Consider the following 22525-nt stretch of genomic DNA (forward strand, 5'->3'; position numbering starts at 1 on the left):
AAGGGGGCTGGGGGGGATAGATGGGAACAGTCAAAAAGGGAACCCCGTGTGGGTGATGGGCAGATTGGAGTGTGTGCTGGATTGAAAATGAATGTGGAAGTAAGGGGTTTGGGGGTGTGCTGTGGGTGTGGGAGGAACCGGATAGATCAGAAGAAGAGAGAAGAGAGACGGGAAGCAGATTACTTGAAATTGGAGAATTGGGTTGGAGAGTATCCAGGTGTAATACGAGGGGATTTTCTTGTCTTTCATTTTTTCATCTTTCATGGGCTGTGGACGAGGCTGAGGACAGACAGGTTAGTGTGGGATTGGGGTGGATTAAAATGGCTAGCAAGTGGAAGCTCCAATATTTACGAAATGAACCTCAATACAAATAGCGTTATATATGTGTATAAGCTAAGAACTCAAGTAAGTCAACCTCCAGTGCTTAAATCTGTAAATTAAAATGATTTGTGCTGAATTCCTGGTCAGCAGTAAGCCGCACAGGCTCAGTTTTTGACTTGGAGAGAATTCTGTAATGCCAGTTGGCCATATTTATGAGGATAAAGCCTGCTCCCACCACTTATTAATCCCATGATGATGGTGATGTTAGTTTTATTATCAGGGTGGGGGTGGTGAGTGACACAAGACAGGCGAGCATCAAACCCATCCTCAAGAAGGCTGTGAACTCTGAAAGCAGTAAAGCCATATGTCATGTTTAGTTGGCTGTCGCAAGAAAATGTTGCAAAATTAATTTAAAAATTCAAACTGCTGAATTTTTTTTAACAAAAACAAGAAAATCTGCAGATGCCGGAAGTCCAAGCAACACACACAAAATGCTGGAGGAATTCAACGGGCCAGGCAGCATCTATGAAAAAGAGTAAGCAGTCAACACTTCAGGCCGAGACCCTTCTTCAGGACCATGAAGGTCCTGCTGAGTTCCTCCAGCGCTTTGTGTGGGTTGCTAATGATCTTTCAAAGTTAATGAAAACTGAAAAAAAAACAGTACATTTATATATACCATATATTTAAATGTTCAAAGATCCCAAAATATAAATTAACTAAAAATTTAAATGGAGCAACACATGGGCCGAATCGTCAACTGTACTTTTTCCATAGATGCTGCCTGGCCAGCTGAGCTCCTCCAGCATTTTGAGTGTGTTGCTCAAATTTCCAGCATCTGCAGATTTTCTCTTGTTAAATATTAAATTGGCCTGTCTCTGTTATTTCTGTTCACTGAGATGAACAGGGATGACCTGTAGCAGACCTAGCTCCAAAATAAGAGCTGAGATACTATGACTAGATTCTACATGAAGCAGATTCATGCTTTCCACATGCATGCATATGTATCAGAAATCCCACAAGATCCAGATATTTGCCCAAATCTCTATTGAGGGTTTTGCACTCTGTATATTAATAATTCATCTCAACAAAAGAACAAAAAGTCTTTGTGCCATTTGTAAGCTGCTCAAAGTGTAATCTGTATTGTCTATTCCATATATCTGAAGAGTAAAAAGGTCTTTAAAGGTCATAACTTTGAATTATTTTTGATGTACTTGAATTAGCTTTGCTGAAGCCACATTGCCATCGGAGCAGTCATTTATAGGGCATTGTCAGTACATCACAGTTACACTTGTTATAAAATTCATTCATCTTGAGAGAATTATACAGGAGTTTCCATTAATCGGTGATATTTGTTGTTCAACTATATATTTCCTTCTGACTTATATTCCGTCATTTCTGGTTTGCAAGCAAAAGGTCCTTGATATCAAATGGTTCTCATAAATTTGTGAACTCTTGACTTCAGTTAATACTTGAGGGTGTTTTAAATCAGCAGACTTTGTTTATCATGCATCTTTACTGAGATGTCGACATCATAGGTCATTAAGCACTGATATCTTTGGGGCTTGCTCCAGTATAAGGCAGGGGTTCCCAACCTTTTTAATGCCATGGACTGGTACCATTAAGCAAGGGGTCCGTGGACACCAGGTTTGGAACCCCTGGTAGAAGGTAAACACCCTGAGTCAGTGTCAGTCAGAATTTAATATGGTCGATGTTGCTCTTCAGGCAAAGATGAAGCACTATTTCATGAGCACTTAATGTCTGATAACAGGAATGTTTGGACTGTATCAGGTCCTATGAGGCTACTTCAGTAGATATGATCAAAGTCTGTTTTTGCAGCATGCTTCAAATGTTTAAAACTAGAATGCACTTGTTGATACAGTCTGTAAAACTATACATGCATGCTTGTACACTTCTACACATGCGTGAAGAACAGAAGGATGACGAGAGAGAGAGTAAGACCTTAATGATACTTTGCTTCGTTAAGGACCTCTCCTGTGAGAAGGGACCTTGATGAAAGTGAGAACCGTGTAAAACAGGCTGATATGCTGGAACATGTTGACATTAAAATAGGGCATGCTGGAACTTCTGAAAACCATTAGGGTAGATAAGTCCCTGAGGCCGGATGAGGTATACCCCAGGGGTAATGGTAGAGGCATATACATTAGGGGCATTTAAGAGACTTGGATGGATACATAGATGAATGAAAATGGAGAACTATGTTAGATTGATTTTAGAGTAGATTAAAGTTTGGCACAACTTAATGGGCTGAAGGTCCTGTTCTGGGCTATACTGTTCCATGTTCTACAAGACTCATGATAAGGATTTCTCACCAGCAACATGACTATTAATACCCAAAGGGCTCTTGTACTTTTATGCATCAATAATTTGGCTGGAAGCTTCTCCTGAACCTTTTTGTGCCTGTTCTTCTCTAAACATATTGATCCAATAAACATTGAAAATAATGAAAGTGGAATGCCATCCTCTACAATACACAGTTGCAACTAATTTTGTTGCCCTGTTCAGAGCAATAAAAAGCTGATTTTTTAAAAATGTTTTATTCATAGAAAATATGTATGAGAAATACAAAACAGCAAATAGCTTTCTTTATATTCAGTGTCAGTACATTTACAGTATTGTCTAGGTCTCGACATTCATAGTGTCATCAAGTTAATACAGTCTCTGTGCCAATCACCAATGCTACTCACATTTCCTCTTTGAACTATACACCCATCAAGCAATGTTCCTCTAATTTGTAATGACCAGTGTGTGCAAAAATCTTGTGCTGTGCAATTTTCTTCCCAGTGACAGCAATGCGTGTGCACTGAACTTTGTATGTAGAAGTATTCATTTTAACAGCTAACAAAATATTGTCAATAAGAACTTTTATCTCCTCTGGGTTTGATCATTTTCACTCGTTCATCTGCACTTTCACAAAACCTGTGGCAGGCCTGTCGCGGGTAATGAAGAATTTTCTCGCTGGAGCTTTTGCACACTGTCCATGTGTGATTTGCTTGCTAAATGATGCTTTGAAAAGTTTCCAACTATCACTCCACTTTTTCCCACCTGTAAATTCTTCGGCACCTTTTGTATCATGACAATTGCCTTAAGCTATTCTGCTTTAAATGAACTACCAGTTCTTTTACACTTCACACTCTTTGCCTCTTTGGATTTCAGCATAGTGAATCAATAATTTCTTCAATAAGAACAGTATAAATAAGCCAGATCTAAAATCTGCTGACAGATCATCGCAAACTCCTCATTGTTGACATTGTCTGCATCAGAACCAGAAAAGGAAATGTGATTGTGTACCATTGTGAGATATACTTAACATGTAGAGGGTGACAACCTTTTATGTGCAGTTTAAATTCCTCCGTGCACTACTAGCAAAAGATGTGTGCGTGCACACACACGCACACCCTAGGGGGAGCATTGCCTTAAGTGTGCATGCAGCTGTTATATAGGACCAAGTCCTCAGTGACGAATGGCAGCAGGACCTTAGATTGCAGTTCTTCCCGGCAAAACCTTTGTATTGCCTGCACCAAGCTTCATTTTGTCCTCTAGCGTGCACTCCTCAAATCTGGAATGTGCTACAGACATCTCAACAAGTTTTGGGAATACAAAAATGCATCGTTCACTAAGCTATGTTTCAGAGCGCTTGATGGCTGCCTTGGTATGTATGTGCTCCAGGGAATAGCCTGTAGATCAGAGGGTCCTTTGTTTCCTGGCTGCTTTAGAGCATAAAACCATAAAACAAAGGAGCGTAAGTCGGTCATTTAGCCCATCGAGTCTGCTCTGCCATTTCATCATGAGCTGATCCAATCTCCCCTTTAGTCCCATTCCCCCGCCTTGTAACCATAACCTTTGATACCCTGACTACTCAGACTCCTTTCAACTAGGAGTTGATAGACTTGGAGTTGAGGATGCCATCATCTACCTGCTGAACCGTGTCTACGCCCACCTGGACAAGCTGGCAAGCACTGTGAGGGTCATGTTTTTTGACTTCTCCAGTGCGTTCAATACCATCCGCCCTGCTCTGCTGGGTGAGAAGCTGACTGTGATGCAGAAGGGTCAACAAAAGAAGGGTCAGAGCCGTCTCTATTTCCTGAGAAGACTGAGGTTCTTTAACATCTGCCAGACGATGCTGAGAATGTTCTACGAGTCTGTGGTGGCCAGTACTATCATGTTTGCTGTTGTGTGCTGAGGCAGCAGGCTGAGGGTAGCAGACAACAAAGAGAATCAACAATCTCATTTGTAAGGCCAGTGATGTTGTTGGGGGTAGAACTGGACTCTCTGACGGTAGTGTCTGAAAAGAGGATGCTGTCCAAGTTGCATGCCATCTTGGACAATGACTCCCATCCACTCCATAACGTACTGGTTAGGCACAGGAGTACATTCAGCCAGAGACTCATTCCACTGAGATGTAACACTGAGCATCATAAGAAGTCGTTCCTGCCTGTGGCCGTCAAACTTTACAACTCCTCCCTCAGAGTGTCAGACACCCTGAGCCAATAGGCTAGTCCTGGACTTATTTCCACTTGGCATAATTAACTTAATATTATTTAATTATTTATGGTTTTGTATTGCTATATTTCTTCACTATTCTTGGTTGGTGCGACTGTAACGAAACCCAATTTCCCTCAGGATCAATAAAGTATGTCTGTCTGTCTGTCAATCTCTGCCTTAAATACACCCAATGACTTGGCCTCCACTACTGCCTGTGGCAACAAATTCCGTAGATACACCATTCTCTGGCTAAAAAATTTTTTTCACATCTCTGTTCTGAATGGGCGCCCTGCAATCCTCAAGTCATGTCCTCTCCCCCACCGTGAGAAGCAACTTTGCCACATCCACTCTGTCCATGCCTTTCAACATTCGAAATGTTTCTATGAAGTCCCCCCTCATTCTTCTAAACTCCAAGAAGTACAGTCCAAGAGCGGTCAAACGTTCCTCATATGTTAACCCTCTCATTCCTGGAATCATTCTAGTGAATCTTCTCTGAACCCTCTCCAATGTCAGCACATCCTTTCTTAATTAAGGAGCCCAAAACTGCACACAATATTCCAAGTGAGGTCTTACCAGTGCCTTATAGAGCCTCAACATCATATCCCTGCTCCTATACTCTATTCCTCTAGAAATGAATGCCAACATTGAATTTGCCTTCTTCACCACCAACTCAACCTGGAGGTTAACCTTAAGGGTATCCTGCACGAGTCCCGTTGCATCTCAGAACTTTGAATTATCTCCCTGTTTAAATAATAGGTGATTAAATAATTTAGGTGAGCCTCAGCACAGACCCTTGCAACCTTTTCCAGATCAGCTTTGCAAATACATTGCACAAAGAGGTGGGTGATTATCTCATCCCCATCATAGTCATCTTGAGGGCAGTAGGACACTGACCATGCAGGAAAGATCTGGCAGTGAGGGTCCTTCTCACTGCCAGGGAGGTGAGGTCTTGACACTTGCTGTTGATGAGGTATTGTGCCGAATGGTTTATGACAATCTGCTTGGGAAGTTATTCCACAGGGTTCAGCAGGCTTGCAGATCATTCTCTGCTGACCGCTGCCGGATGGACTTGTGGCCGGTTAAGAGCTGTTCACCTGTTAGCCAGGCTCCCATTCATGAAGGGAAAGGATAAGTGAACTTGTTGGGACCCTGCAGTAAGTGGCTCACCTTACAGCTGCTGAGGTTGCCTTTTTATTTCCAGCTCTTATACAAATATGGGAGTTCTCAAACCCATACGCTTATTCCATTGACCAGTTGTCATGCTCTAAAATCGGTACTGCATTCCAAAGTGTATTCACGATCACAATCTGTACAAAAGAACAGTTACATTTCTGATATGTGTACATAATCAATGCAATGTAGTTGTATGCTTTTTATGGTTGGATGAAATTGTAGCTCAAGACATTTTATTAAGTCCTGTAGGTCTGCCTCTGAAGATTTATGTTAATGCATGTTTCTCCTCTTCCTTTTGCAGTGAGTATGTTTTTGAATACATTAACCCCCAAATTCTACGTTGCTCTGACAGGCACATCATCCTTGATCTCAGGGCTTATTCTGGTAAGTAAATATTATTACATCATCATTATCATTATGAATAAAAATGTAAACACAGTTGCATCTGGGCCAGATATGCAGTTGTCCATGATCATCAGCCACATTTTATGTTTTTTCATCTGTTGTCATTACTTGAGTCCAGAGAATCTTTTAACACCACTGCTTATATGTATGGACCCTGTCAGTTAACCCTTGACATTTTATATCATTGGAAGCCATGAGGATCTGAGCTTGCAGATCTATAAATATCCATTTTGGCTGACATCTTAAAGGTCCCTGGATACCAGTCCCTGAGCTCTCCATTTCTGGTACTGAGAAACTTCCTGACTTTCATTTCCCAGGCTATTGTCTCTGAATCACAGCACTAAGGTCTTGCCCTTGTTTGGGAGACTTGGTTAGCCATCTTATTTGCCAGTTTACTTAAAACGCTCCTTTCAAAAATCCTAGCTTAGTTTCCCTGTCCATAGGGTACTGCGTGATCCGCTATCTCCCTAACTTTATGCAATTGTTTCTCATTTACGGCATCTGCAGTATTTTGCTCTGGTCATTGGCATTTCTTAATTCACTACAGTTTGTCCTGTCCCACCCTACTGCTTCACTAATGGGATTCTTACAGATGCAATTCATGCAATGAAGGAGAAAAACGGACCGTGTTGGGTTTGTGTTGGTGCAGTCTTTACCTGCTTCTCTCTTCTTTCATTAATCTTGTTTTACCGGCATGTAACAGTCCCACAGGTGTTTTCCTATTTGGATGGGTTTTAGGAAAAGTGAAGATGCATTATTATCATGCATGTTTTTTTTTCTATTAATTCCAAAATAATTAAAGATATCACGAACCAAGTGATGATTTGCATTTTTGGAATATAGAGCTTTGCCGTTGGAGAGTTACAACCAATTCTTCACCAAACATACATCTCATTGCATTAGGTATGGGACATACAAAGGTTCAAAGTCAATTTATTATCAAAGTACATACATATGTCGCCGCATACAACCCTGAGATTCATTTTCTTGCAGGCATACTCAATAAATCCAAGAAACACAATAGAATCAATGAAAGTCCACACCAAACAGGACAGACAACAACCAATGTGCAAAAGACAACAAACTGCAAATACAAAAGGAAGAAAAATAAATAATAATAATAAATATGCAATTAATAACGAGAACATGAGATGAAGAGTCCTTGAAAGTGAGTCCATAGGTTGTGGAAATGTTCAGCGATAGTGTGAGTGAAGTTGAGTGAAGTTATCCCCTCTGGTTAAGGAGCCTGATGGTTGAGGGGTAATAACTGTTCCTGAACCTGATGTTACAGGTCCTGAGGCTCCTGTATCTTCTTCCTGATGGCAGCAGCAAGAAGAGAGCATGGTCTGGGTGGTGGGAATCTTGATGACTAATGCTGCTTTCCTGCAACAGCACTCCACGTAGCACTGGGGAGGTCTTTAGCTGTGATGGACTGGATTGTATCTACCACTTTTTGTGGGATTTTCTGTTTAAGGGCTGTGGTGTAAGCTGTCAATATTATCTCCATCGATGAGGACTGGCTCACAGACATCCTTTTTTTCCCTCCTGAAGTCAATAATCAGCTCCTTGGTCTTGCTATCACTGAGTGAGAGATTGCTGTTGTGGCACCATTTGCCAGGTCTTGTGGTGCACTTATGTTAATGCAGACTGTGGAGGAGATAGTGTTACCAATTGGAAGTGAGGGAATTGACGATCCAATTGAACAAGGAGGTATTGAGGCATAGGACTTGGAGCTTATTGATTAGTTTTGAGGGGATGATGGTATTGAATGCTGAACTATATTCAATAAAGAGAATCCTATATATGCATTTTGCTGTCCAGATGTTCTAGGGTTGAGTAAAGAGCCAATGAGATGGCATCTGCTGTGGACCTTTTGCTCTGGTAGGCAAATTCGAGTGGATCCAAGTTGCATCTCAGATAGGAATTGATATGTTTCATCACCAGCCTCTCAAAACACTTCACCACGGTGGATATAAGAGCCACTGGGTGATAGTCATTGAGGCAGTTTACCTAATTCTTAGGCTCCAGTGAAATTGATACCTGCTTGAAGCAGGTGGGTCCCTCAGTCTGCTGAAGCGAGGGATTAAGGATACTGATGAACACTCCACCTAGATGTTCAGCACAGATCTTCACTACTGAATCCGAATCTTCAGCACCGAATCTGCTGCGCTGCCGAATCCGTGGTTGTGACACGGCCACGCTCTCTAGGCGCAGCCCCTGAGGCACCACAGACCTGTGTCCGCTGGAAGTCTGGACTGAAGGACTTGTCCAAGATGTCCTTCAGTAATGCTGGTAAATAAGTGCCATGGAGTGCACTGCCAAAATCGGAGCCCAGGACTTCCACGTAGAGACAGAAACAAGACTTTTACAGAGGTAGCTCGACAAAGTGACACCATGAAATAGATCTTTCTCAAAATGAGGACCCGCCGATCAGAACTAATCAGGCATCTGCTTCAATAATAAAACTTAACACAGAATCCCTGAGCCTATCAAACTAAACTTAAACAGAAAGCATCAGGAAACCGCATTACAAAGAGTGAGTCACTGGAGAAAAACTGAAGGAACTCTTAAACCATTAATAACTGCTCTTAAGCAACAATTAACCAATTCAGATGCTCTTTAAAAACCTCAGAGCCCAATATTCTGATGCCCTGCACAGACCTGAAGAAGTAACTACAGGAACCCCCCCACCCCACCCCCTATAACTGGCACCTGATGGCCCGGAAGACCTGAAAACTCAAGATCCAGGAATGACTCGAGAGACCCGGGGAACTCGAGAGGGAGGGAGACTCGGGGATCCAGAAAGACTGAGAAACCTGGGAACCCCAACAGACTGAGATCCATGGTTGTGACAATAAGGTGTTGTTCCTCTAACCGAAGTGTGGCCTCATCACCACAGTGGAGGAGGCCGTGGATAGACACATTGGAATGGGAATGGGAAGTGGAATTAAAATGGGTGGCCACTGGGAGATCCGGCTTGTTCTGGTAGATGGAGTGCAGATGCTCGGCGAAGTGGTCTCCCTATCTCCCTCGGGTCACACCGATATACAGGAGGCCACACCAGGAGCACCGAACACAGTAAATGACCTCCAACAGACTCACAGGTGAAGTGTCGCCTCACTTCGAAGGACTGTTTAGGGCCCTAAATGGTAGTGAGGGAAGAGGTCAAGGGGCAGGTGTAGCACTTGTTCTACTTGCAAGGGTAAGTGCCAGGAGGGAGGTCAGTGGGGAGGGACAAATGGACAAGGGAGTCGCATAGGAAGCAATCCCTTTGGAAAACAGAAAGTGGGCGCAGGGGTGGGGAGGGAAAGATGTACTTGGTGGTGGGATCCAGTTGGAGGTGGCGGAAGTTTGGAGAATTATGTGCTGGTGGGGTGGTAGGTAAGGACAAGAGGAACCCTATCCCTGATAAGGTGGCGGTAGGATGGGGTAAGAGTAGGTGTGTGTGAAATGGAAGGAATGTTGTTGAGAGCAGCGTTGATGGTAGAAGAAGGGAAGCCCCTTTCTTTGAAAAAGGAGGACATCTTTGTTCCAGAATGAAAAGCCTCGTTGTGAGAGCAGATGTGGCAGAGGCGGAGGAGTTGAGAGAAGGAGATGGCGTTTTTACAAGCAGCAGGGTGGGTCGAAGTGTTGTCCAGGTAGCTGTGAGAGTCCATGGGTTTGTAATAGATGTTAGAATGGTCTGTTTCTTGTTGATGATGGCAGCATTCAAAATCCCGAGTGCCTGGTTAATGTTGGTTTTTGGTGGTATGTAAACTGTGGGCAAGATCATGGGAGGAGAACTCTCTTGGTAAGTAGAATGGTCAGCACATAATCATTAGATGTTCCAGATCAGGGGAACAAGAGTACTACAAAGCTGCCACATCTGAGCAGCACAAAGCGTTTATCATGAAACACAGACACCCACCTTCTGCCTTCTCCAAACTGGCAGTTCAGTTCATCTTGTGTATTGAGAAGCCATCAGGTCTTACTGACACATCTGGCATGTTTGGAGTGAGCAATGTCTCCATGAAACACAGACCACAGCAATTTCTCATTTCCTTCTGATAAACAGCAATCTTGCCCAGCTTCTCCAGTGACTGTACATTTGGTTTTTTTTTAATATATTTATTTATTAAATTTTAGAAAATTTCAAAGAATAAATGTGATGATAAAACAGTGAGAAAAATAATATTGACCCTTCCCCTCCCCTTAACCCTCCCCCCCCCCCTTAACCCTTATCTAAAGAAAGAAAAAAAAGAGAGAAAGATTGCCTGGATATCGGAGGACCCCCACATGCTCCATGGAGTTCAAAATAATTTAAATGTTTATTTTTACTTTCCCCAATTACTTTATAATTTTATCTTCAAAGGACCTATGTATTTAATCCTATCTTTTGTAAGTATGGGAGCCAAATTTTCAAAAATATATTAATTTCTTAGATTGTATGTAATTTTTTCAAGTGGAATACAACTATGTATTTCATTAACAAAAGCAGACAATTAAATCAGAAATTCATAAATCAAGACAAAAATGGGAATCTGATTTGAATGTTAAAATTGATGGAAAAACACTGGTCAAGATTATGTTCTGATAGTATGAGAAATACAATAAATGTTCGACTTAGGTTAATACAATATAATTTTTTACATCAATTATATATAACACCACAGAAAATAAATAGGTAAAATTCAAATATGTCTGACCAATGTTTTCGATGTAATCAAGAAATTGGTACTTTTTTACATTCTACTTGGTCTTGTTTTAAAATTCAACCATTTTGGATAAATCTAAGACTTTTATTGGAACAAATTACTGGAGTACATCTCCCACATAGTCCAGTATTATTTTTATTAGGAGACATTGAAGGGACAATACTGAAACTTAAATTGAATAAGTATCAGAAAAAATTTATAAAAATTGCATTGGCAGTAGCCAAAAAAGTTATCGCAGTTACTTGGAAATCTGATTTATATTTAACTATGGATCGTTGGAATAATGACTGTACATTTGTAAACAAGATGCTGGATGGACGGAGTCTCATTACTCTGTGTCTCAGCCTGGCTTGGAGTCCTCACCTCCTCCGTCTCCTCTGGCCATCGTGATATATACTCTGCGAATAAACTCCGAGTTATGGAAAAATATTGAATTTCCCCTTGGGGATGAATAAAGTATCTATCTATCTATATATCTTCGTCCGCTTAACAGTGCCACACCTGCGTGCTTGAGAATTAAGTCCGCCAAGTCCTGCAGAAGATAATGAAGCTAGTTCATTAAGGCAGTTTAGAAGTATGTTGCTTAAAGGGAAACGAGAGGCTGCAAATTGCAGTGAGAGTAATTCAGAAGAGATATATTTAGTAGTTTTGTAAGCAGCCTGTGGCATGAACAGAGATGTGTAATTACCTGTTGAAGGCTCATCTTTCGGTTTGGTTTTCTACTTATTCTCCAAAGGTATTGTTGGGGCACATTACAGGTGAGTAGATAAACCCCCTTCACATTCCATTCCAAATCTGTATTTATGCTTCCAGGCAGTAACATCAGGGAGACAGTGAAGGATAAGCACAGTGCATATTATCAGTCTGGCTTGGTAAAATGGAGGAAAAGGGAAAAAGGCTCTAGTGCTTTCCTGGTGTATATGATGAATAAACTTCTCTTGGACTAACAGACGTTTTGATGACAGACTCTGCCATCTTTATCAGGCATGATGCCTGGGCACATCTAGTCCACTGGTATATATACCACTCACGTTCATCCCTCCTGATTGGTTAGTTCTCAACCAATCAGGTTTCCACTGACTCACCTTGTTTACAATTGAATTCTTACTTACCAGAAGAAGAGGAGTTTGCCACATCCATCAAAGGTCTCAATCTTGTATTCAATTGGTTAAAGAAAATGCAGTGTCGTCTGACAGATTTAGTAATTTGTGTTTTCCACAGGTTCGTTTGTCATATCGTTTGTATTGTGAGTAACTTTTACAAAATGCTGGAGAACCTCTGCAGCAGAGGCAGCATCAATGAAAAGGAATAAACAATTGATGTTTCATCCTTCATCAGAACTAATGAAGGGTCTCGGCCCAAAACATCGACTATTTATTCCTTGCCATAGATGCTGCCTGACCCGCTGAGTTCCAGAGTTTTGTGTGTTTGTGTTACTCTGGGTTTCCAACATCTGCGGAATCTCTTGAGTTTACGGCTTAAATCATAAGTGCTTTACAATATGTAATTCATCACTATCACGTTGCTAGGTCCTTTGATTAGAACATAGCATATGGAGCAGTACAACACAGTACAGGCCCTTCGGCCCATGATGTTATCCTGATTATTTAACCTACTCCAAAATCAAACTAAACCTCCCTCCTAAATATCCATCCATGTGCTTTTATTTATTTATTTATTATTGTGGCGTGATGGTGCTGAAGATGAGGTAGTTAGGTTACAAACAGAGGCAATGTGCGGTGAGACGCCTAGAAAGGAGAGGCTGATGATAGGGCAACATTCCTGTCAACAGGATGAGTCACAATGTAAAAGGCAGGCAAAATCAAAAAGGGTGAACGCAGGACTGAAGGCATTGTATTTGAATGTGAACAGTGCATGGAATAAACTCCATGAACTTGTAGCACAGTTGCAGATGACAGGTATAACGTTGTATGCTGAGAGAAAAAATAGATCAGCCATAATGAAATGGCAGAGCAGACTCAGTGGGCCAAATGGCCTAATTCTACTCCTATATCCTATGGTCTTATGAGATAGGCCATTTGAGCCATGCTGCCCAACGGTCCCCCAATTTAATTCTTGCCTAATCACTGGACTATTTACAATGACCAATTAACCTACCAACCAGTAGGTTTTGGACTGTGGGAGAAAACCAGAGCATCTGGAGGTAACGACACACAGTCACAAGGAGAACGTACAAGCTCCTTACAGGCAGTGGTGAGAAAGTGGGTTGCCTTTACTGTAAAGTGTTGCGCTAACCACTACCCTACCATACCACCTTAAGAGTCGCCTTTGTCTAGGAGTCTCATAAATTTTCCTATGTATTGGCCTCTGGCGCTCAGCGTAAAATAAAACTTGCCCTGACATCCCCCCCAATAGTTTCACCAGTTGCCTTAAAAGTATATCATCTCATATTAGCCATTATGATCTGGGAAATAAGTGCTGACTGTGTCCTTTTATCATCCAATAAACCTCTGTCGAGATGCCTCTTGTCATCCTCCAAGTAAAGAAGTGTCAGGAAAATGAACATGAGTATTTTTGCTGCAAATACTTTATATAAAAAAAAATTTGAAATCTCTATTTCATTGCAATGTAAGATCTAGTGATATGGATAACGATGGAAGTTTACCTCGATCCCTTAACGTAACTCGGGCAGTACTGTGGGTTACAACTTTGGGTCTAAGTATGGTATTTATTATTAGATTAATTACAAAAGCATTATTACCTCACACTCATGTGACAAAATAAAAGAGCTCATTCTGCACTTCGATGGTACAACATAGAGAGTGCTGTTTTCTTCAGTCCTTCCTCCGTGTGTCCTTAATTACGCATTTCAAATGAAGTGATAAATCCATTAGCATACATTTTTGATTTGTGGTGTTGAGTGCAGTGGGAAACATCTCCCAATCTCTCAATATTATATTGGTAATGGCCTTCTACGTTGTTTGACCAGTGGGTTTTCCTTTCAACTGGCTAAATAATCTAGTGTTTTCGCGATCCCCTGGGGAATTCAGCAAACTAGATTCCCAAGGGTGCAGGTATGACGGGGGCAGCCATCGTTGGTGTGGATGCCAAATTGAGGCCTGATGGTGGAAGTTGAACCTATAATTCCATCCCGATTACAGTATTGACAAGATTAAAATTGTCGGGGACGGGAGCGAAAAACGAACAGGTGTTCAGCACCATCTGCCTGTGTTTGACTCCTCTTTTCGCTATTACCATTGGACAGGAGGTGCAGAAATCTTGGGTTCCACACTGCCAGTGTTGGGAGCAGTTATTCCCCTGAAGCCATTGGACTCCTCGACGGGCTTCACTGACCTCAGTGCTGGACGGACCCCGCAGCTGTGGACACATTTTTGGTTTCTTTACAGTTCATGTTCCAAGTGTTTTTGTTTCCTTTTTTATTGTTTGCAAGATTTAGTTTCTTTGCACATTGGGTTCTTGATGGTCTTTGTTGTGTGGGTTCTTTTAATGGGTTTTTAAAGTGGAGTAGTCTTAATGGGCCAAATGGCCTAATACTGCAATCAATATCTTACATCTTATGGTCCTGACGAAGTGTCTCGGCCCAAAACATCGACAATGTTTCTCCCTATAGGTGCTGCCTAGCCTGCTGTGTTCTACCAGCATTTTGTGTGTCTTATGGTTATATTGTGTTTCTTTGTGTTGTGGCTGCCTGCAAAAAAGACAAATCTCAAGGCTGTATACAGTACACATACTTTGATAATAAATGTACTTTGGACTTTAAAATTTATTGTTATAAGTGTGGAACACGAGGAGAAGCCTCACCTAGGCCTCCTAACCTAACAGATACCTAACTTGTGAAGATGTAAGCGTGCTGATGGGTTTAATTATGGTGTCAAAATAAATTCTTGAAAGTAATGCTTCAGTTTGATGTTTTTGAATTCTAGTTTTTCCACCAATAAGAAGTAACAAACTTCATATAATGCCTTCCATACTCAGAATATCCCAAATTACTCTTCAGACTCTTGCAAACTTTCGAAGCAGAGTTACTTTATTAATTAGAAGAATTGAGCAAAGACATAGGATCTACAAAACTCAGTGGCTCAGAGCATTATATCCAACAAAGACTGGGGGGAGGTGGGGGTTGCGGACAACAATCTGGATGAGTACTGAAGACTTGTGATGAAGAACTAGTCATGGGTCTAGCCAAATTGTCTGGTACACTTGCAACACTGGCATCTAACCTAAAAAGTGGAAAACTGCCTAGCCTTTTCCTGTTCAAAACAGGCAGGGCAAATCTAATTGGTTTAATTACCACTCAATCTGCCTGTGTTTAATCATTAGTGAAGTGTTGAAAGGTATTGTTGACCATGGTATCATGGTTCTCCAATAACCTGGTGGCAATTAATAATCTAATCTCAGAGGTGTCAGCGAATGAGCACTTCCAAGAAGAGAGAGTCTGGCCAGCTGCTGTTTTAGTCTATGGAATTACGGTACTGTTGCCGAGTACCCCATGGTCAAAGTTCTAGGAAATGCCAATGATCACTAACTGAATGACCGCTCATAAAAATATTGTGGCTGCAACACCATGTAGGATGATAATCTGTGATAAATAATTCACTTCCTGACACCTCAAATCCTTTCCACCATCTGCAAGGCACGTCAGAAATTATAGAAAATATACTTGCATGGATGATAAAGCAGTGGCTGATCACCAGAAGGCAAAGTGTGGGAATGAAGGGAGCCTTTTCTGGTTGGCTGCCGATGACCAGTGGCGTGTCACAGGGGTCTGTGTTGGGACCGATACTTTGTAAGTTACGTGCAATAATTTGGATGATGGAATTGATAGCCTTGTGGCCATGTCTGTGAATGATATGAAGATAGGTGGAGAGGCAAGTAATTGTGAGTGAGTAGAAAGGCTACAGAAAGAGTATGGGCAAAGAAATGGCAGATGGAATGCAGTGTCAGGAAATGTACAGTCATGTACTTTGGTAGAAGAAATAAAAGCATAGTCTGTTCTAAATGTAGAGAGTATTCAAAAATCTGAGGTACAAAGGGACTTGGGTGTCCTTTACAGGATTCCCAAAAGGTTAATTTGCACATTGAGTCGGTTATGAGCAAGGCAAATGCAATGTAAGCATTTATTTCTAGAGGACTAGAATACAAAAGCAAGGATGTAATGCTGAGACTTTATAAAGCATTGGTGAGGCCTCACTTGGAGTATCATGAGCAGAAAGGATGTGCTGACATTGGAGAGGTTTCAAAGGAGGTTCATGAAAATGATTCTGGGGTTGAAAGGGTTGTCATATGAGGAGTATTTAACATATGAGAGCATTTGATGGCTCTGGGCCTCTACACATGGGAATTCAGAGGAATGGTGGGTGACCTCATTGAAACTTACCAAATGTTGAAAAGCCTTGATGGAGTGTTCCTGGAGAGGATGTTTCTTTTGATAGGGGAGTCTTAAGAACATAAGAAATAGGAACAGGAGTAGGCCATCTGGCCTGTCGACCCTGCTCCGCCATTCAATAAGATCATGGCTGATCTGTCCATGGACTCATCTCCACTTACCTACCTTTTCCCCATAATCCTTAATTCCCCTACTAAGCAAAAATCTATCCAACTTGTCTTAAATATATTTACTGAGGTAGCCTTCATTGCTTCATTGGGCAGAAAATTCCACAGATTCACCACTCTCTGGGAAGAGCAGTTCCTCCTCATCTCCGTTCTTAATCTACTCCCTGGAATCTTGAGGCTATGTCCCCTAGTTCTAGTCTCACATACTAATGGAAACATCTTTCCTGCCTCTATCTTATCTATCCCTTTCATAATTTTAAATGTTTCTATGAGATCTCTTCTCATTCTCCTGAATTCCAGCGAGTACAGTTCCAGGCAACTCAATCTCTGCTCATAGTCTAACCCCCTCATCTCTGGAATCAACCTGGTGAACCTCCTCTGCACCACCTCCAAAGCCAGTATATCCTTCCTCGAGTAAGGAGACCAGAACTGTACGCAGTATTCCAGGTGTGGCCTCACCAGTATCCTGTACAGTTGATCTTAAATTCAATCCTTTTAGCAATGAAGGCCAACATTATATTTACCTTCTTGATAGCCTGCTGCACCTGCAAACCAACCTTTTGTGATTCATGCACAAACACTCCCAATTTCCTCTGCATAGCAGCATGCTGCAATCTTTTACCATTTAAATAATAATCTGCTCTTTCATTTTTCCTTCCAAGGTGGATGACCTCACATTTACTAACGTTGGACTCTTGGCCAGACCCTTGCCCACATGCTTAACCTATCTATATCTCTTTGCGGGCTCTTTGATCTTCTGCACAGGTTGCTTTTCCGCTCAATTTAGTATCATCAGCAAATTTAGACACACTACACATGGTTCCCTCTTCCAGATAGTGATCAGTTGCGGGCCCAGCACTGACCCCTGCAGCACACCGCTCATCACTGATTGCCAACCAGAGTAACACCATCTATCCCAACTTCCTGCTTTCTATTATTTAACCAATCCTCTATCCACGCTAGTACATCACCGCAACTCTGTGCATCCTTATCTTATGGATAAGTCTCCTATGTGGCACCTTATCGAACGCCTTCTGGAAATCCAAGTAAAATGTCCATCTATCCCCTTATCCACTGCACTCATTATATCCTCAAAGAACTGCAGTAAGTTTATCAGACAGGACGTGCCTTTGCTGAATCCATGCTGCATCTACCTGATGGGTCTTTTTCTTTCCAGATGCCTTGCTATTTCTTCTTTAGTGATAGCTTCAAGCATTTTCCCAATTACAGATTTTAAACTAACTGGCCTATAGTTGCCTGCCTTTTGCCTACATACTTTTTTGAACCATGGCATGACATTCACTGTCTTCTAATTTGCTGGACCTGCCCAGAGTCCAGAGAATGTTGATAAATTATCCCCAAAGCCTTTACTAAAACTTCTGCTATTTCTTTCAGTACCCTGGGATGCATTCCATCAGGACCAGGGGACTTCTCTATTTTCAGGCCCACAAGTTTGCTCAGCATTACCTCTTTAGTGATAGCTATTGTATCAAGGTTCTCACTTCCCATCGCATCCATAACATCGCTCTTTGGCATGTTAGATGTGTCCTCCACTGTGAAGACCTACACACAATGGTCATTCAAAGCCTCGGCCATTTCCTCATTACCCAATAGCAATTCCCTCTTCTCGTCCTCCAAGAGACCTACATTCACTTTAGCTATCCTTTTCCATTTTATATAATTATAAAAACTTGTACTATCCATTTTTAAATTTTTTGTTAGTTTATTTTCATAATCTAGCTTCCCTTTCTTTATTGCTCGTTTAGTGGTACCTTTGTTGCTTTTTAAAGTTTTCCCAATCTTCCAGTTTCCCACTACTCTTGGTGACTTTGTATGCACGAGCTTTTAGTTTGATGCTTTCTTTTATTTCCTTAGTTATCCAAGGCTGGCTCTCCCCACCTTTACTTCCTTGCATTTAACTGGAATACGTATACTTTTGTTGAACACCATGAAGAATCTCTTTGAAAGTCTTCCACTGTTCCTCAACTGCCCCACCATATAGCCTGCATTCCCAATCTACACTGGCCAACTCCTCCCTCATCCCATTGTAGTTGCCATTGTTTAGGCATAATACACTGATTTTAGATCAAACTATTGCACCCTCCATTTGTATGAGAAATTCAATCATACTGTGATCACTCTTTCCAAGAGGATCCCTAACCACAAGATCACTAATTTTACCTGTCTCATTGCACAGGACCAGGTGTAAGATTGGATGTTCCCTTGTAGGTTCAGTAACATGCTGTTCAAGAAAGCCATCATGGATTCATTCTATGAAGTCCTCCTCAATACTGCTTAGACCAACTTGATTCATTCAATCTATGTGAAAGATAAAGTTCCCCCACGATAACTGCTGTTCCATTCTTACCCGCCTCAGATATTTCTCTGTTTATTACCTGTGTCACTGTAATGTTATTATTAAGTGGCTGATAGTCAATTCCCACCAGTGATATTCTTCCCTTTACTATTCCTAACCTCTACCCAGATAGATTCAACATTCTGCTCCTTAGATCTTATATTGTCTCTCATTATTGCCCTGATTTCATCCTGAATTAAGAGTTCTACCCACCTCCCTTACCTTCCTGCCTATCCTTCTGTATTACCTGGTATCCTTAATTCCCAATCCTCTCCACCCTGCAGCCACATCGCTGTAATGGCCACTAAATCATACCTCTTTGTGCCACAAGTTCACTGACCTTGTTTCAAGTGCTGTGGGCATTCAAATAAAGTTCCCTTACACTCATTGTGCTTTTAAAATCTTGTACTCTTTTGCACTTGACTTTTCTTCACTACACTCTTCCTTTTCTCTTTTTTATCTTTTGTCTTTTTTTTATCTTTATCTCTTTATCTCTTCTTTGCTTTATCCATACTTCTCCAATCCCACCCCTCTACTGTTTAGTTTAAAGCCCTATCCACAGTCCTAGTTATGCGATTTGCTAGGATCCAGGTCCCATCACAGCCCATTCCATTGGTACAGCTCCTTCCTTCCCCAATACTGTTGCCAGTTTCCCATGAATTCAACCCCACTTCTACCACGCCAATCCGTGAGCCATGCATTTAATTCTCCGACCTTCTTAACCCTATGCCAATTTGCACGTAGCGTAGGTAGTAGTCCAAAGATGACTACCTTTTTTGGTTCTGCTTTCTTAATTTAGGCCCTAGTTGCTCAAGTTCCATCAACAGAACCTCTTTCCTTGTTCTACCTATGTCGTTGGAACCCACATGGACCATGACAACCGGATCTTTCCCCTCCCACTGCAAACTCCTCTGCAGGAAGAGCCTCAGAACGGAGGGGCATCCTTTTCGAGCAGAGATGAAGAGGAATTTTTTTAGTGAGAGGGTGGTGAATCTGTGGAATTCATTGCGACAGACAGCTGTGGAGGCCATGTCATGGGGTACGTTTAAGGCAGAGATTGATAGATTCTTGATTGGTATGGACATGAAGGGATAAGGGAAGAAGACAGGACATTAGAGTTGAGAGAGAAAATGGATCAGCCATGATGAAATGATAAAGCAGACTCGAGGGGCCAAATGGCCTAATTCTGCTCCTATATCTTATGGTCTTACAGTCTATGATGAATTATCTCCACTGGCCTGGATGAGCGAAGCCTCAACAACTCTGGGAAAAAGTGTGACACCATCCAGGACAAAGCAGCCCAAGATTGGCATCCCATCTATCACTCAAAACATACATTCCCTACACAACTGATGTACCATCTGCAAAATGTACAAGATATCTGAGCTTAACTATTGCAGCAGCACCTCCCATACTGCTGATCCTTACCAGCAAACGAGGAAAGCTGGCAGACCCATGGAACTACCACCACCTACATGTTTACCACTGAGTTGCGTGCTGTCTTAAGCTGGAAATATAACCATTGTTTCTACATCTTTGTTGGGTCTAAATCCTGGAACTACAATCACTTAATAGGATTGTGGACGACCTGCAGCATACAAACTCCAGCAGCTGAAGAAGCACAATGCCTTCGTAATTGTCATTGCAGACGGGCAACATGTGTTGGTCCTGCCACTGACACTCACTTTCTAAACAATGAAGGTCTGGTCTGATAGAAGTCCTTTTGGTTATGAATGGCTTTGATAGAGGAGGTATAGAGACAGTACTTCAAAACAAGAACAGGCAGACATCAATACCTAAAATGTGTAACTTACCACTGCAAGGAGGCAAATCGCACAAGTACGTGTTGAGGCAGTCTGACTATAGAAATGTAGAACTGGACAGAGAGATGTGGTAATGGTGATCGATGAAGAAGTGTGGGAGGATACCTGTGGTGTTATTAGTAAAATGGGCGTATTGAACTGAAGAATGGTCTCGGCCCAAAGCATTGACTATCTATTCATTTCCATAGATGTTGCCTGACCTGCTGAGTTCCTCCAGAATTTTGTGTGTGTTGCTTTGGATTTCCAGCATCTGCGGACTTCTTCGTGATTTTGAATTGAATGCCTTTCTGTCTGGGTCGAAGCTATGTGCAATGGTCTTGAACTTTATAAAAATATTAAATCTATTCATCAAGTCAGAGGGTGAGATCCAGAAATGCGGAACTCCTTTCCTCTTAACCAATTATCCACAAGGTAGTCCTCATTCACAGCCAGCAGAAGGAAGGAACCCCTTTCATTTTAACTATTTTTAGCACAGTTGCTTTGAATTTAATATTTGTATGAATTTTAATATGAGGCATCAACTGTGATCACAACTTCAAAGCTATAACAGATTTTCAGGTGCAATCAATGCCTTCTTTTTTGTTTCATAGATATTTGAATGGTGGTATTTTCGAAAGTATGGCACATCATTTATCGAGCAAGTCTCAGTAAGCCACCTCCGGCCATTGCTTGGTGGAGTGGACAACACCACGCCCAGCAACTCCACCTCAAATAACGGAGATACTGATTCGAACAGACAGAGCGTGTCAGGTAACAGACAGCAGCCAAAATGAACGTTTAATAATCCTATGAGCCGTATGACTGTGAGCTTTCTCTCTGAGTCCCAGGAGTCAAGGCTTGCTGGCTGAGGGACAGTAATTGAGGACTCTGGCAAAGTTTAATTAGAGAGTAAATGTTTCATTGAGAGAATATCTTGCTTCATGAGATTGCCCCCACCCCATTGCCTTTCCTTGAGGTTGCCTTAAGCAGTCTGTTAGAGGATGTCCAATGTCCTGCACATTGCGTTTCAGATTGCTCATGTACTTTCAGAGATCCACGGTGACTTTAGATGCACAGACAAGCTTTTAGTTTCACTGGACTCTCTCAAGGCTTGCAGTGGTTAATAACAGTGATCAGTGTTGGCTTTATGCAACTGCTTGCATTGAGGTGGTGAATCCATTGTACCACGTAATCCGTGAACCCTGTTTTGGGGGCTGTCTTACCTCGTCCCTCAATCTGTTTAGCAAATTTGGAAACTGACTCTATATAAGTTTATGCTTTTCTCCATTCAAGGATTAAAGCAACAGAAAGGTTGAATAGGTTAGGACTTTATTCCCTGGAGTGTAGGAGAATGAAGGGTGATTTGATAGAGGTGTATAAAATTATGATGGGTATGGATAGAATGAATGCAAGCATGCTTTTTCCTGTAGTGAATGTGGGTTCACTTTTGACATTTAAGAAAAACTTGGACAGGTATATGGATGAGAGGGGTTTGAAGGGATATGGGCCAGGTGCAGGTCAGTGGGACTAGGCAGAAACATGGTTTGGCACAGCCAAGAAGGGCCAAAAGGCCTGTTTCTGTGCTGAAATGTTCTATGGTTCTAGCAAATTCACTAACAAACTACTTCAGAAAAAATTATAAGTTGCTTACTTTGTCACAGAGCAGCTGTGAAAGAGAAACGTAATGTGGATATCCTGTCAATGCTAGTGATGTGTCTGATAAGCTGTTTATTTGG

At 41.7% G+C, this 22525-nt stretch overlaps 1 protein-coding gene across 15 annotated transcripts in view; it reads left to right on the forward strand.

Moving 5' to 3' along the window:
• The window catches only part of LOC132398621 (suppressor of tumorigenicity 7 protein homolog), a 194882-nt gene that overhangs the window by 134736 nt on the left and 37621 nt on the right, over window positions 1-22525 (forward strand). For 13 of the 15 annotated variants that reach the window (XM_059978297.1, XM_059978298.1, XM_059978291.1 and 10 more), the window contains exons 2-3: window positions 6299-6381; window positions 21401-21560. In XM_059978297.1, coding sequence (XP_059834280.1) covers window positions 6299-6381; window positions 21401-21560 — 243 coding nt within the window. The remainder of the gene's footprint in view (window positions 1-6298; window positions 6382-21400; window positions 21561-22525) is intronic. The other 2 variants (XM_059978293.1, XM_059978304.1) reach the window with 1 other exon arrangement.

The sequence above is a fragment of the Hypanus sabinus genome, chromosome 8, assembly GCF_030144855.1.
Source record: "Hypanus sabinus isolate sHypSab1 chromosome 8, sHypSab1.hap1, whole genome shotgun sequence".
Taxonomy (NCBI): domain Eukaryota; kingdom Metazoa; phylum Chordata; class Chondrichthyes; order Myliobatiformes; family Dasyatidae; genus Hypanus; species Hypanus sabinus.